General features: G+C 35.8%; 2 protein-coding genes across 3 annotated transcripts; both read right to left on the reverse strand.

Moving 5' to 3' along the window:
- Positions 1 to 672: 672 nt before the first annotated feature.
- Positions 673 to 6,223, reverse strand: LOC133847685 (N-acetylgalactosaminyltransferase 7). Its single transcript, XM_062282865.1, is given in 4 exon segments — positions 673 to 1,977; positions 1,979 to 2,961; positions 3,997 to 4,473; positions 5,334 to 6,223. Coding segments are annotated over 4 exon segments (1,776 nt in total). The 5' UTR covers positions 5,539 to 6,223; the 3' UTR covers positions 673 to 1,866.
- A 712-nt stretch (positions 6,224 to 6,935) lies between these two features.
- On the reverse strand, positions 6,936 to 17,731 carry LOC133847630 (scoloptoxin SSD14). 2 transcript variants are annotated; one of them, XM_062282796.1, is made up of 5 exons: positions 17,341 to 17,731; positions 9,427 to 10,194; positions 7,959 to 8,396; positions 7,654 to 7,894; positions 6,936 to 7,519 (listed from the first exon to the last, which is right to left on the reverse strand). In XM_062282796.1, the coding sequence occupies exons 1-5, from the start codon at positions 17,343 to 17,345 to the stop codon at positions 7,232 to 7,234; spliced, it is 1,740 nt and encodes a 579-aa protein (XP_062138780.1). In that variant the 5' UTR covers positions 17,346 to 17,731; the 3' UTR covers positions 6,936 to 7,231. The 2 variants fall into 2 exon arrangements, with proteins under 2 accessions (XP_062138780.1, XP_062138781.1); XM_062282797.1 differs by lacking the exon at positions 17,341 to 17,731 and adding an exon at positions 10,492 to 10,634.
- Positions 17,732 to 17,800: the final 69 nt, after the last annotated feature.

Raw genomic sequence — 17,800 nt, forward strand, 5'->3', positions numbered from 1 at the left:
TGAATGTAGTACTTTAACGATATACCAAATATGACATTCGGTATATTTCAGTTTCTGTGCGTTATATTATTTGGTATTTTTTAAGAATAATTCCGCATTGCTTTACTTTTATTCAAAAATTATAAACAGGTTTCATCCACCCGACTTTTTTTTATATTGCGTCATATTCCTCTGTCATATTATCAAAGCAATCTTCAATTTTGTATCTGAATATATCTTAATCTATAATCAGTCATCCACACATACTCATAAATTGACATAAATTCCAAATTTGCATAGTGTTTAGAAAACTTGTTTATTTCTAATCATTATTCAGACTTATAACTCTAGAGTTACACTTGAATGTAAATATTTTAATATGTATATCGATTTGCGTACGCTATATATAATATATATTGTATATATTTATACATATATATGTACTTGCACGTTTATAAGATGAATTAATACAATTACACCACTGCGTGTGCTGTTCAATTTGAGTTTTGGAGCGACAAATCAATCAATCGTCACAAATCAACTTGAATATGATTGCAATATATTTATGTACATACACAAACTAAATGCGACTTGCTTCAAAAATCAAAATTGATTCAAAAACAAGGCAACACAACAAATACAAAATACAAAAAATAAAAAATAAAATAAGAAAGATAAAGATTTGGCAAATAGTCATCGTATAAAGTAGAGCTTTATAGTCTTGTTGGAATGTGGCAGCAGTGAAACTTATAGATTAAACAAAGGTATTAATTAATGCATAACATATAAATAGGCATATATCGATAAAGTTTTGTTTTTACAAAGTAATGTAGATAGGAGATACATATATATTTGTTTTGTAAGTAGTAGTAGTAATAATATTACACAAAAATAGTTGTAGTCGATTACTGATATTCATATGGAAAATTTAGTCCTGGCAAGGCTAAAGCAAAAGGCATATACATTCTCGTTCTTGATCTCATTCTCATTCTCGATCTCGTTCGTTCGTTCGATACATTAACATATGTATTATGTATATATTGCACACACGATTTGCTGTTTCGCTCTAACACACAGCAGCGCCACATGCGCCATCTCGCTCACTCTCGTGCATCGTTTTCTCACTCGCTCACACGCACACAGTTTTCATGTTTACACAATGGGTTAATCTGGGAAATCGGTTTAGCTAATTATATACAATACAATTATATGCTAATACGATAAGCACAAAAAAAAAAGTTGATTCTACTGAATAGAGATATTATGGAACACATTAGCTTAGCTTTTATAATTATCATTTGTGTTTCTGTTCGGTTTTTGTTCTGTTTTAATAGAATTCCAATTATCACCACAATTTTGTTGACACCTAAATGAGCGTAACGAATTTGTTCTTGAATTCGATTTTAATATCTGCTGGAAATCACAATTCTTCACCATTAATCAACTATACCTCTAAACCGATTCCTAGGCCCGATTCCGATTCCCATTCCCGATTCCGTTTTGGTTAAATAACTCTCGAGTCGTGCGATATAAAATAAATGTATGTATATATGTATGTATATGAATGTATGTAAGTATCGTATTCGTATGTATGTACGTTATAAAACCAACAACAATTCCATTTGTTTTCATTTTCACTAAATTCCTTTTGTCTAAAAAAACGGCGCCTCTCTCCCCACCCACAATCATCGCTCGCTCCCTCCCTCTCCCTCACCCTCTCCCGCTGCAACACGCTTACAAAATTCCCCCGACCCCCCCGATCATCATCATCATGATCAACATCACAATCTCCCGGTGCACGTTTGCTTTTGAAACCCTTCTTTTTGTGTAGATATTGCTTTAACGCCTGGCTAGGATCTCATGATCAACATCATTTCAGATGCTGCTCTACCAATGAGGACGTATCTCCTTGAAGAGCCACTTCTGATAGCCGTCGTTGACATCGCATTGTCCCAGCGACAATTGTTGCGTCGTCGGATGCAATGCCATGCACTTTTTTGTGCACACGATGCAACAGATGTTTGGTATGCTCATTGTAGCTCCAGGGTCCATCCACAGTGCCCAGTCGACAGACGGCCAACTTAATGCCCTGACGATCCGCTTCCACACAACGTTCGCCGACGCCCAGCTGGCCAACGGCATTCAGACGCACCAGCTGATTGTTGCCACCGCCATGACAATAGGAGAGACCCATAATCGCAGGCGGCTGATGTCCCATCGAGTCCAGGCAGCCATCGGAGGCCACGGAACGCAGTTCACCCCAATGCAAGTTAGCGGGCAGCGCTGGGAACTTATCGACGACATCGTAGGCAATGTTATCCATAAACCATTGAAAGGATTTGCAATTGAGACGCTTCTTCAGCGCCAGCTGTTCACTGATATCGCCCATGTCCAAGAAGCGAGCGAGTGGCTCGCGTGTGTAAAAGAATTCCTTGTGTGTATCATCGAACCAGGTCTCAATCACACGCTTGTAGTTGATCGTGATCAATGGACCCTTCTTCTTGCTCGCCAGCTTGCCGAAATTGTAGGGCATAAAGCCACGATAGACGTGACCCACACGGGAGCAAGGCACCCATTCAATGCTACCTCCACATTGCCAAATCTTGAAGCTCAGCTCAAAGTTCTCGCCACCCCAGACCAGCAGACCGGGATCGTAGGCTCCCAGCTCGAGGAAGTATTCGCGATTGATGGCAAACAGTCCGCCGGCGTGTGTGGGACTGCGATAGGGTTCCGAGTTGTGGGCACGACGACGCTGCTCCCTGCGCGGCACCTCGTTCTCCTTGTACAGCATTCCCCACTCGAAGATGCCGCGGAAATGATTGTCGCTGCCATAGACGGGACGATACTCGAAGGACTTGTGATCGATGCCATCGATGATGGGCACCGTCATCACTGTGCGATCCCGATAGATGGGCGCCAGCAGCGGTGGCAGCCAATTCAGATTCACCTCGCAATGCGCATCGAGGAAGACAATGACCTCGCCTGGGAAGGGAAAACACAATATGAGTATACAGCTTGGGAAGTATGTTACAAAGAGAAAGTCAACTCTTGTGCTTGTGCACTTGTGAAAATTGAAAATAAATTGGAAATTCCTTTAAAAATTATTATTATTATTTAACTATTTAGGGTTCGACTCTCTTTAACTATTTTTGTGACTATGAAATTATAACAAATTTAGTTGTATTTTAAATTTTATTAAAAAAAAACGCTTGTTTTAGGATCTAATCCCTTTTAATATATATCTTTAAAATATCTATTTAGTTGAAGTGTTCGACTCTCTTTAACTATTTTTGTGACTATGAAATTATGACAAATTTAGTTCATTTAAAACAATCAATTCTATTAGGATATCGTATCTAAGTTTTTTTAAATTATATCACCTTTAAAACATCTGATTAGTTTAAGGGTTCGACTCGCTTTAACTATTTCTGTGACTATAAAATTATGACAAATTTAGTTGTATTTTAAATTTAATTAAAAAAAAACACTTGTTTTAGGATATCGTATCTAATCCCTTTTAAACTATATCTTTAAAATATCTATTTAGTTGAAGTGTTCGACTCTCTTTAACTATTTTTTTGACTATGAAATTATGACATTTAAAAAAATCAATTCTATTAGGATATCGTATCTAATCCCTTTTAAATTATATCATCTTTTAATGATTTTGTGCTAGTTGTTAACCATAAACCGATTACTTCATTATTATTTAACTAATCAGTTTCTGTGTTCGACTCGCTTTAACTATTTTTGTGACAATGAAATGTCAAAATTAGTTGTATTTTAAACTTGAAATAAAAAAACGATTCTTTGAGAATATCGTATCTAATTCCTTTTAAGCTATAGCCTCTTTAAAAGACCTTGTACTAGATGTCAACCATAAATCGATTACTTCTTCGAAAATAAGGAAGTTTAGTGATAAATAAATATTTCTATGAATACAAAAATGACGATAATAATCAACCTTATAAGAGATATACAATATATCATTTTATTTAATGGCAACGTTTGACTCACCTGTCGCCTCCATGGCACCTCGGGAACGTGTGCGAATAAGACCCTCGCGCTCCTTGTTGCGTATGATCTTGACCAGGCCATCGAACTGCACAACGTAATCGTCCAGTTTAGTGCGTAGATTCTCCTTATCGGAGAAGTCATCGACCAAAATGATTTCATGCAGCACATGCTTGGGAGAACGATCAATAACCGAATGCACGGTGCGCATCAACACCGAAAAGCCCTCATTATGGAATACAATAATCACACTTGTTGTGGGCAAATCATATGGATAATCCCAATGCTTGCACTCCTCGAGACGCGTATCGCGCACCGCACGATGCATCGATATCTCATCGGAGCAGGCAATATTCATGCCATACTCCATCTCGGAAGCATCCGCCACATTCTTCTTGTCCGGCGACAGTGTGTGAGCATCGCCATTCTCTCCTGGACCCGTGCGTGGCTTCAGATCCTTGGGCTCAAAGTTACCCAGACCTGTAAGCAAAAAATAACCAAATTAGAATTTATTTCAATTCGATTGTAATTTGATGAAATAAATTTCAATATACAAGTTATATGTTACTTGTTATAAATCCATTGTATAATTTTTTGTAAACAATTTGTCTATAATTAAAACTTTTTAGATATTAGAATAAGCTCAAGAATGAAATAGTTGAAGAAAGAAATCTTTTTAAAAGGTAAGTTTAAATAAGATGCATTTGCAAGACAATTCTAATTTTTAAAACATTCATTTTTTGGAAGTTCTTGAAGAAGTAAAATAATTATAGCACTAGATATGTATATTAATTCTTTAAAAACTCTTAAATTTACCTTCAACAGTTTCAGCGCATCTTATCTAAACTTACTATTCCCAAATATAGTAAGTGTTCAATTTTAGAAACCAACTCTTAAATATAATTAGCAATAATTTAGCGATATTTTAAAAACTGTAACATTTTTCCATGAGTTTTAGTAAAATTGTATAATCTTATCAATATTATAATTAAAAAAAAAAAAAAACAAAAACTGAATATAATTATCTTTTAATTAAAGTGGTTGCTAAACAAATCTTTTTGATATGCATTATCAATATTATAATTTATATTTCTTTCTGAGAAGCAAGTTCATTCAGATACTGAAAGAATTATAATCGCTTTGAATACTAAGTGATTCTCCTCAGCGAGTGTCTACTGTAACGAGTGTATTTGCTAGATAGCCAAAGTAGAACAGACAAATGCAAGTGCAGCGACAGCTGTTTAAACTTCCAACTGAAGACGAGCAGCAAGAAAATTCACTGGCCCTATGTATGTGTGTGTGTGTGTGTGTGTGTGTTAGTGTGTGTGTGTTGCACTTACCTTCCACCAACTTGGGCTGTTCACGTGGCCGATTCTCGAGACGCTGAGGACTGAATTTGGGACCGCCGAAGCGCATGTGATACGCCTCCTGGACACGCTTGTGATGGTCACTCCAGTTGGCCAGCAGATAGAGCAGCGGCAAGATGACCAGCAGGCAAAGCACAAGGCGGCAAATCCGTCCGCTGCGTATGTTGCTCACACGCATCTTTCTTAATTTTGATTCTTAAATAGCGGCTTTGCTTACAAACAATTCGATGCCAAGTTCAATACTGTTGACGTGTCGACGACGACGTCGGCGTCGCAGCGATACAATGTAACTGTGGCAGTGACTGGGCAGCAAACAATATAATATTTATCTATCGAATTAGTCAAACCGCCGCTCAGCAGTTACTGAGGAATTTCTAATTTTTTTGTTGCCTTCTTTCTTGCTTTGCTTTTTTCGGCTGCTCTCGATGTGATGTTAATGTCAATGCACGAATTGCTGTCAATGTGTTGTGTGAGATTCTTTTTGTGTGTGAATCTGAAAGTAAGTGACTATTAGTGTGCGTGCGTGTGTGTGTGTGCGAGTGTATGCGGCCACGTTTGTTTGTATGCGTGAGAAGTATGTAGAACCAGGTGAGTAAGGTGCCGAAGCCGCCGCTGCGAAAGCGACGATCAAAAGACAATCGTCGATAATGAGAAATGAACGTATAAGCGTACTAGCGGCTAAATAAGTAACACCTTTTTTTCTGTTACTTCTTGTTTTGTTAAATGTCATTCGGGTTCAATGCGAATTTTAGACGAGCTTTCGCGTTTACACTGTAGCACACAATAACAACAACTGGCCAACGATGCCAGCGATGCGCGCAACGTTTGCACTTGTAATGCACAACACAATAAATACAGTTTGCGGTGCAAACGTAAACAAAAAGAAAACAACCAAGTAGAGGTGGCGAAACATCGATGGCAAAGTCGATGCATCGATGTTTTGAAAAATTGTTAAAACATCGATTTGTATATGCCGAGCATCGATGCTTTCTTACAGTTAATAATATAAGAAATTCATTTATTAGAAAAGAAATGCGTACTTATATGTGGTAAAAACTGTTTTATTTGGCGGTGTGTGACCACAAACAATATTACTGAAATATACGCCAATGGAATATACCAAATTTAACATCGATATTAGATGCACACAAAGGCACACAGCATCGATAAATTCATAATCGATATATTGATTATTTGTTGCAACCACATAATAAATGCATTATTACGAACTATTTAATATTATAAAAATTACATTTTAGCTGTTCTTAATAAAAAGACACTTTTTTTTAATATCGCTTGTGTTAAATGAAAATAGTATTTTATTCCATCTCACCCTCTAGTGCTTCCCACGCTTATAACGTTTTTCTACACATACACACATGCGCCATCTGTTGTCCACAGCGCTAGCTAAAATCAATACACAAAATCTGCTGATTTTAGTATTTTTTGCTTTTACATTGCGTATTTCTGTATTTGCTTGCGTTACGTCAAGCCTTACGCAATTACGTTGTTTATTTAAAATGTGGGCGCAATTCGATTCTGTTTGTGCAGCAGATGAGCAAAGACGTTGCGAGATTCGAGAATTAACATTTATTTATTTACATCATTTTTATACATTACAAAATTTTACAATTAATAATTATATATGTGGGGTGGGAAGGGGTGTATGTACTCGTATACATGTGTACAGTTCCCGGTTAACATATTTACAGGTCGCGTTAACAATACATGTTTTATATACTAGAATTATAGTTCAATAAATAAAATGGCAAATCGCCAATCGGGCCATTCAGCATATATATATTGTATATATGTATGTACAATCATACATATATGCCCATTCGAACGCTTCTGTTAGCGACATTAACGCACTAATGCTGCATTTTGTTGGTCGCCGTTATGGTGAGAACGCTGCCAACACGACGACGATCAAAGAATGGCTCCGGCTCATTGAGCGCACCAATTGCGGTCACAGCCGCAAATCCACCATCGCCGGGATTATCGGTCATCACGTGTCCAACCTTTCTCAGATATTCGATAATCTCCTCACTGGCATCTTCCTCATAGTCGACCACCATTGGTATCAACTGATGATGCAGCCGACCATCATTGATTGCCCGGTCCATGCCCTCGTGGCGTATGAGATACTTCATTATTACCTAAAGTAAACAACAACAAATGTTATCGATTAATAATCGAAGTGAAGTTGGCTGCAGTTGCGACTCGAAATGGGGAAATTGAAACAAATGAAGTTTGCTGCAAATGGAAATTCTAAAAGAATTGAAATAATTACCGCTGCCACACTCGTTGTGATCTTGGTGCCGCCAGCAGCACCGACAAGTAGACGCACATCGCCGTTGGCATCGACAATGATGCAAGGATTCATCGAAGACATGGGACGCTTATGTGGATAAATGTAATTTGCGGGCGACGCTGGCACACCAAAGCCGTTGATGACGCCCGGCGTGGAGAAATCGTCCATCTCATCGTTCAAGATAATTCCCGTTTGTGGTGATGCCACCTTGGAGCCAAAGCTGTTAGGAAGATATTTTACAAGTTTACAACTTGTTATCGACAGGCACTGATCGATAGACTTACTATGTGTTAATTGTGCTCGTTATCGAGACGGCATCACCATTGGCAGCCAGCACATTCATATGCGCTGTGCCATGATCGGGCTCAACAGTGAAATTTCCACCGTAATGCACAAAATCCTGTGACGTCGAATCATCCTTGATCATTTGTCGCACACTCGTGGCCAACTCATCGCCCAGGATCTTCTCCAGCTGCTCCTTAATGCTGTCACCATACTCCGGATCGTTCTCATAGTCACCCAGATTGGTGCGCTGACCGTAAGCATGCTTGAAGGTCTCCACCACACGCTGCCAATAGACACCTTCGTCACTCGCATACAATTCGCTCATCACATTCAGTATGAAGGCCAGGACGGGACCACTCGAGGGCAGGGGCGTCGTGTAGAGCGTGAAGCCACCCGTTACATTGGCCGAGATATGACCATCGCTTTCCCAGCGCACTCTGTAAGCGATAAATCAAATATATATTCTATATTCGTTGATGGTACTTGGTAACTTATCAAGTGGTGAACAGGAAGCGACAACGATGAGGATTACTAATCGTATTATGCAACTACAGACTATATCCGTTATAAGGAACTGGCCACAATTCTCGTAGGCTGATTGAAGGTGATTTGTTAAAATGCTAACAAAGTAGTAGAAATAAAGCCAATTAAAGCTTTCGTTTAAATAAGCTTAAAGCTCTATAAATCAGCTGTAAGCTTTACAAAGCAGCTGTAAGCTTTACAAAACAGCTGTAAGCTTTTAAATACTTTTAACGAAGCCAAAAACTTTTATGGAGTATGTTACTTGCTGAGCTCAAAAAGTAGTTGAAAGCGAAGCAGCAAGACTTCGAAGAATTTGTAAGCAGGAGATAGTGTAAATGAGCTTTAATCTGCAAAGTTTCTTTTAATGTGCTTTCATAACAATGCAGCTTGTAGCCTTCGAAAAATTTGTAAGCAATTAGAGAGTTTATAAGTAAATGAACTTTAAGTTGTAAGGCGTCTTGTAATGTGCTTTCAAAATAAGGCATCTTTTAGTCTTCAAAGAATTTGTAAGCAAATATGCTTTAAGCTGAAAAGTTCCTTTTAATGTGCTTTCAAAATTAAACAGCTTTTAGTCTTCGAAGAATGTGTTAGCAACTTAAGAGGAAGTAAATAAGGTTTAAGCTGCCTTTAATGTGCTTTCCAAATAAATCAGCCTTTAATCGTCGAAGAATTTCTAAGCAACTCAAGAGGGAGTTAGCAAGCTTTAAACTGCAATGTTTATTTTAATGTGCTTTCAAAATAAAGCAGCTATTATTCTTTGATTAATTTGTAAGCAACTTAAGAGGGAGTAAATGAGCTTTAAGCTTCCTCCAAAGTGCTTTCCAAATAAAGCCGCTTACAAGACTTCAACAAAATTTAAAGCAAGACGGAGTGCAAATGAGCTTTAAGCTTCTTTTAATGTGCTTTCTATATACATAAGTGCGACTTTTTGCATCAGTTACTCACTTGAAGTTCTTCAGATCATCCACGGTGATAATGCCACCCAGTTTCTGAATATCCTCGACAAACTTGACGCCCGTCTCGCCGCCATCGTAAATCTCGCCAGCTCCATTGTTGGCAATACGCTCGAGCGTATTGGCCAACGAGGTGCGCTTCATATAATCATGCTCCTCATAGGGCTCGCCCTGCTCGTTGAGGAACATTTGCGATAGTCCCGGATCGTTTTGGATTTGGGTCAGTCTCGATTTAATCGCAGCGGCCAAATAACGCGACACCACATGACCCTCGCGTGCCAATTTTATCGATGGCTGAAAGAGATTCTTCCACGGCAGACGTCCGTACTTCTGATGCATCTCCCAATAGCCAAGAATCTCGCCGGGCACAGCGCCCGCCGTGGCACCCGTCACCGACTCCTGACCCACAAACATCTCCTTGTGGGCAGCAGCTGGCGCCGATTCACGGGCAATCACCGTCTCCACTTTCCGGGTGCGACGCGTGTAAATCGTGGCCACAAAACCGCCGCCAATGCCCATCGAATGGGGCAACATGATGCCCTCGCAGAGGAGCGTCGCAATCGCAGCATCCACAGCGGAGCCGCCATCCTTGAGCATAGTGCCACCGACCTCGGCACAACCGATGCCATTGGAGACGACGGCGCCAGTGATGTATCGCGTCTCACGCGATCTTAAACCAAAGACGAGGCCCAGTGTCAAACCCGTGAAGATTAGAGCGGCAATCACCAGCCATATAACGAACTTCTTGCTTAGTATGAATCTGTAAGGAATACACACAATAATAATAATATTATTATTATTAGTTACGTTGTATCATTATCGGGCCATAATCAGATTGGCCAGCTCGGTGAGCTCTCAAGTGGAGGCTCTCCAAGTGCTTGAGCAGCGATTTTATTATTGAGTGGCCAATTCGATGTACAGCTGATGATTCGATAATCGCTTCTGATTAAGCGATTTCTGTTTCCATTTTGATTGATTGTATTTATTTTTTTCTCTACTGTTGTTGTTGCTGTTTATTATTATTGTGTACACAGTTGGAGCAGCTTGGCACACTCACAGTGTATACCCTTCTTTTTTTTTAATGGATGGGGGAAGAACAGAGAGGTGAACAAAAAAAAACACAACAAAACTAGACTCAATAAACGAAACAACTTAAAACTACTTTAACAATTCAACTTTTTCTATTTTCATTCGATGTGTACTTTTTTTTTTGAAAGCTGATTCAACTGATTCGGTGATTCCGGAATTTCAATATCAAGTCGTGTCATTGTTGTCATTGGTATTGACATTACACATAGTGAATGGAGAAAACTTCAAGTGATTGCAATGCTTAGTAGAAATTCGAAATACATTTTTTGTAAATTTAATTTCGAAAATTTGTATTCAATTTTTTGTTAATTGAATAGTAAATGGAAGAAGTTATATTTAGTAAAATTTGTATATATTTCATTTTAAAAACAATTAAAGGTGAATGGAAAACACCTTTTCATTTATAAAAAAGTAATGTTTGGTAAAATTTGTGACAAAAAAAATAAAATAAAATATTTTAATTTGTAAAGAATATTTTGAAAAGTTTCTAAAATCTATATTTTTTAAGGTAAGGAAAAAACTTTTCATTTATAAAAAAAGAATATATTTATTAAAATTTTTCGGAAATTGTATTTAATTGTAAAGTCAATGCAGAAATAATGTTTTTTTTATTTGTTTAATTCTTAAATCGTTATAAATTTAATAGAATTAAATAGTATACGCTAAAAAATTCTCATTTTATTTAGAAACAAATTTTAAAACATCTATTTAATTTTGAAAAGAATTAAATAGTGAATGCAAAAAGTAATTTGTAGGGTAAGAATGCTAAAAATCTTTATAAAATTCTTTACGAGTTAGAATTAAAAAGGTCTTATTAATTTAAAGTATTCAATTTTTAAATATTGAATGCAGAAAGTAATATTTATTATCTCTATTTATTATCGCACTTATTTCATTTCAGATTTGTTAAAAATATTTCTAAAATCCCGAATTGATTTGTAAAATAATTAAAATTTACTACAATTTTTAAAATCGCGAATTGATTTGTAAAATTATTCCTAGTGAATGCAGCAGGTAATATTTACAAAAAAAAGAGGTAAATCTCACTTTAAATTGTAAAGAATTAAATGATGAATCTTTATTTTTCATCGCACTATATTTGATTTCATTTAAATGCAAAAAGTAACATTTCTTGAAATTTCTAAAAATCTCTAAGAGATTTGTAAAACAATAAATATTCAATGCAGAAAATAATATTTTAAAAAAAAATATTGTAAATCTAACTTTAAATTGTAAAGCTCTTAAATGATGAATCTTTATTTATCATCGCACAATTTGGATTTTAGATTTTGTGTATCGTAATGCAATGTTGTCAAGTTCTTAATTGTCATATTCTCTTTTAATTTATTTCCAATTTCCGGAGACGACGACAACAACAACAACATCATCTCCTCCTCCTTCAATTTGGTTTTTCTGTTCGCTTGGGGTTTTTTTTTACGCTGCACGTGCAGTAAATTTGCCTAAAGACATTAGTCACGTCACGGCTAGACAGGTGTTCAGATTTTATAATGACAAGCGTTACAGATTAAATGGCTTACAAATGCAGTGTACACTAAGGATATCAGCAGCACACATCATGTGCTCTAAATGAAGAAAAACAGAAAAAACTACAACTCATTGCAGACCTTGAAGAGCATGAGCATGAGGGAGAGGGAGAGAGATAGTTACAAGAGACACAAATCAGATAACATATGTACGTGTTCAATGTGCATATTGGGATAATATATAGTCGAGAATCGTTAATTGAAAAGTCACTTTTAAGATAATATTTCGATGACAATGACAATCCGAAAGTCAGCTAAAATTAGAGACCTTTCTCAAGTACCATGACATTTTCAAAAGCAAACAATAACAACAAATATCTACGTCTAGCGACTTTAATATGGGGTCTGGGTCTTGTGGTCGGTCGGTCGGTTGGTCGGTCGGTCTTTCAAGACCCCGCGCACATCCAAGTCCAGGGCAGGCAATAATATAAGAACTTATCAGTAGTACTACGTTCGTATTTTTTTTGTCAGATAATAATTTTTTTTTTCGTTTCGTTTCGTTTCGCTGCGTTTCGTTTCAGATAATGTCGTTCATAAAGATGCGAATTGTGGATCGTAAAACTCGACAAGCTCCATTAACAAGCAATTTTGTATTATTATTATTAGCGCCGATTTTTTTCGTCAGCGTCGCCGATGCGTGGTCGAAGGGGCGACGAAGGTGGAAAATGTGAAGCACGCGACTCATATGTGAAGGTATTTTGGTGTGAAGAGCCACCGTAATTGGGTTTAAGTGTTTACTTTCTAGTGGTTTCTCGATTAATGCCTCGTCATTGTCTGACCTATTCGTGGTGCAAAACTTGATCTAGTCTGCAGATTAAATTTTGCACGATATTTTCTGCAATTCATCCTCTATCGTCACGTAGGTCGTAAATGCGACTTAATCCATTAATAACTACGATAATGGCTTATTTATGTGAGCTTTGCCCCACCTACGGCACGATACCATAGACGGTTTTTACGTTAGTACGATACGATATTCCCACATCACTGAAGATTTATGAGTCTTTGGTATTTCAGCGGCTTTCGACATCCGTTCATTGAAATCTTTCATTGAAAACTTGTAGAAATTTACCTTAAATAAACCTATAATGGTACGATACGATACCAGAGACGAGTTTTACGATAGAACGTTACGATATTCCCACATTATTGAAGTTTTGCAACTTTTTCATTTCAGTAGCTTTCGTTATCCATTCATAGAATCATTTCATTCATTCCTTCAGAAACTTACCTATGTACATATATGAAACTATAGTAATGTTTTACTTATGTGAGTTTCACCTCACTTACGATACGATACCAGAGGTGGTTTTTACGTTATAACGATACGATATTCCCAGTTTTATTACCTTTCGCAGCCCGTTCATTAAAATCATTCAATGAAACCTTCGGAAGTTCAGCCATTAATTAAGAACCATTTTAATAACTTGTTACGATAGACGATACGATATTCCCACATTGTTAAAGTTTTAAGACTTTTAGTCTTTCAGTAGCTATCGACACACATTCATTAAAAAATATATGGAACAATAGTAATGGCTTATTTAAGTGAGCTTTGCCCACCTACGATACGATACCAGAGACGCTACGATATTCCCAGTCTTATTATCTTTCGCCGCCCGTTCATTGAAGCCTTCAGAAGGTCAGAATGGTGAACTTTAGTAATGGATTGTTAATGCGAACTTTGGTTGCCAGCGATACGATAGACGATACGATATTCGCACATTGTTAAAGTTTTATGACTTCCCGTATTTCAGTAGCTATCGACACACGTTCATTGAAATATATGGAACAATAATAATGGCTTATTTAAGTGAACTTTGTCCACCTACGATACGATACCAGGGACGCTACGATAATCCCAGTTTTATTATCTTTCGCCGCCCGTTCATTGAAATTATTCATTGAAACCTTCTGAAATTTAGCCATTAATGAAAAACTATATCAATGGCTTATACGATAGACGATACGATATTCCCACATTGTTAAGGTTTTATGACTTTTCGTATTTCAGTAACTTTTGCCGCCCGTTCATTAAAATCATTCATTGAAACCTTCAAAAGGTTATCCATGAATGAAGAACTATTGTAAAGGCTTATTTATGCGAACTTTGGTCGCTTGCGATACGATAGACGATACGATATTCCCACATCATAAAAGTTTTTATGACTATTTTGCATTTCGGTAGCTTTCAACATCCGGTCAAAACTATTTAGTGCTATATATGAGTTTATTTATGCAATTATGCTCACATACATTTTACGATATTCCTTATCTAAAGCGGCTCCTGTGTAGCAGCGGCACGTGAAATACGCCTTACAAAAAACTATTATGATCTAATCGGCAGCACCTTTTGTTACGTAAAAATATGTATATAAAATTACTACTGCCCATTAAGTACTTCGATTTTATCGCTAGCTAACTGTATCAAAACTAATTAGGCGAATTTAAATTCCACTAATTGAGAAAACACTTGAGAATTCCCAATTAATTACGTTATCTTTGCGTCAATAAACTCGATTGCCCGATGCTAATGCTACTCTCCAATAATTATACGAAGATTTAAAAATGGATTTCTATAAAAAGTATTTCGGAGAATCAAGTGTTATTCTTTTACGACTGTTTAAATTTGAAAACGACAATCGAAAATGTCAAAAGATTTTTATGTAGCATTCAAATAAAGCTGATATCAGATCTAAATACATAATATACAATATTCTCTGGTTATACGATTCACAAATAAATATAAATTGTTAAACGTCGCTTTTTTAGTTGTCAAATACTTAGTACGCAATTAGCGTTAATTATCGTTAATATTTTACTTTTCTTTGAAATGTTAAATGTTGTCATAAAGATAAGTTGGCAACTTCTCGACGTCACCGACTTAACCAATTGCCAATATATATTGTACTATAGTAGAGTGCTCTCTAGTATAGAAAATAGTAAATGTAACCGGTTGAAAAGGTAAGTGCAACTGTTTCGTGTCTAGTGCTGTAACTTTACAGTATTCGCAATTCATTGTTGCTTTTTATTTGCCCTTGACATTCAATTAAAGTGTACTAGAAAAGCTCTTGAATAGAAATCTTTGATGAAGTGGAAAATCAATACAGACAAAATCTGATAAATAAGCTATTTTCTTTTAACTACATTTCAAACATATCAAGAAATATTAAACATAAGTTAAAGCATTAATTATATAAAATGGAAAATTTAATACAATATAAATCTACTAAGCAAACTATTTTCTTTTATTTACATTTTGAAATATTCAACATATTTATATTATATAAAATGAATTTAATCCAGTTTAAATCTACTAAATAAACAATTTCATTTTAATTAAATTTTGGAATAATAACATAAATTGAAGTATTCATTATAATATACAATTCATTCAGATCAAACTTGTAATAAATTTAAGTAGCAACAAATCTTTCAGAGGCGTGATTTTAGACACATATTTTATACCCTTTACTATTGTAAAAATACAATAAATTTCAAAGAAAAATTTATGAATCAACAAATCAACAAAGGGAAATATTTGAGCAAAAATTTCAATTTTAGGTAGACGATAAAAAACAAATAGATTTAATGCGGATCAGCACGTCCAGAAACTCTTCCAATATGTGTGGGCTTTCAAGCAAATAATTATTGCTGACAGGTTTTTTTCTTTGTTGTATTTGTTATTATTTATTATGATTTGCTTTTGCATTACTAGCTTTGTTGTTGTTTTCGGGTGCGAGAGAGAGAAAGAGAGCGAGCGAAAAAAGATTATTTATTGTCAATAATAAAAACAGAATAATAATACGATACTCGTTTAATGACACGTTTGATAATTATTGAAGCGTATTGTATTTCAAATCCAAAAAATTTAATTGCTCTATAATTTCATTCGCATTATTGTTCGCTGATTAAGGCATTCATTAAAAAAAATTCTTAAATTTCCTGCAAAAAATGAAAAAAAACAAAAACAAAAAAGTATTTCGAGATGCAATAATTATTTATGACAAATATTATGGATCTACTTATCGCATCTGGTCAAAGTTTTTACGATCCCGTTGTAAAACGTTAAATTCTTAATTCTTAACGATACATATAATAACTTAGCATTGCTGATCTTAATCTTATCTCGGGGTATTCGGTATTTCTATAAAGTACTTATACTTTGTATATGAGTATATCCATAAATGGCACCCGCTAAGCGGCATAATAATCCGCTTTCTGCAAATATTTTCAAAGCACACACGAGTATCGTAAATTCTTGGTTCTCGGTTCTCGGGTTGTACCTCATTCAGAGATATGGCCATATCTAGCGGGTGTTAGTGAGTATGTATCTTATACTGGCCAATTAACCGCGACAATTTGGACTGTAAAATTGCTTAATTCAACAGGTTTCGACAGCTGCGAGTTGATAAAAACACAAACAACACTACAACGAGGGGCAAAACAATAAAATAATCAGAGAAAACAAAAGACTTGAAGTTAGGAATCGTTTGTGGGGCAACTATAATTACTCCTTTTCCTGGTTCCTCTGATAACATGCGGTGGAAATGTAATTTCCTTTAATGACATGTACGTTATAATTAGTACGAACAAGTAATAGGCTATAAATATACCCTATACTACAAATAAAAGAGTTTATTCATCACTTGGCCCACAACGAATGTAATTCTATTTACATTGACTAACCACTGAACCATAAAAAGAAGTTAAATTGTGACATCAGTTCAGACTACCCACTCTTGGTGTGCTAAATTACAGGGTATACAATCGCAACATTCCTATGATTGTTCGTGTTTCTCTCAGGTACAACGTCTATTTTACCTGTTTTGTTTTTTTGTTTTCATCTCCAGCGTGTTATTCTTGCTTCTCAATTTATCATACGAAATTCGGTGATAAAGAATTTTAGTTTCACAACCCTAACTAACATTCCAAATACATCAAACAACCCAGCGAAAAAAAAATAAATACAAAAAAATGCTTTAATAAGCAGAAATAATTTGTACGAAATTGCGAAGCGTTGCAAATATCGTAAAAATTGCACTTAATAGAGTTATTAATGGTATTTTTAGATCTACAAAGAATTGAAGTGCAATAAAACATATAAATAAAAAAAACGAATTCAAAAATTTACATATTTAAAATGTTTTCATAAAACTTTTAGCGAAAACTTCTAGCGCTCACTGTTGCACTTGGCCAGATCAATAATAGATGCCGCTAAAGATACAATAACAATTTTTGCATAGATCGAAGAATCCTCTCTCAACACTTACCTCATTTTGACACCTTTGATTCGAAGCGATTCACGAAATAATAATAATAATACAGTAAAATTCAATTAATGAAAACTATCACGTCTGAACATTGAGCGAGGTTCGAGTACACAATAAAAACAGTATTTTAAAAATATGTTTCAAGGTATTTATGCAAAACTATGCACAATAAAAAAAAAAACAACGTATATAACAATAACAATAATCGAAGCAGCTGGCTTGGTGCCTTATTAAAAACGAATTAATAAAAAAAAAAATAAACTTTTTATATTATTATGATGCTGATGACGATGATCGCGAATTCTCAGGCACTGTGTGTGTTCTGTTGTGTGTTGGGCAAAATATAATAGAAACAGTTAACCGAGCACCTGCCGCGTCTGACTTCGACTGATGTCGTTGGGAAGCAGGCGACGCCGCATTACAACTTTGTTTCGATTCCACTGTATTGGATTTGTTGTTG

This window comes from Drosophila sulfurigaster, chromosome X (assembly GCF_023558435.1).
Source record: "Drosophila sulfurigaster albostrigata strain 15112-1811.04 chromosome X, ASM2355843v2, whole genome shotgun sequence".
NCBI lineage: Eukaryota > Metazoa > Arthropoda > Insecta > Diptera > Drosophilidae > Drosophila > Drosophila sulfurigaster.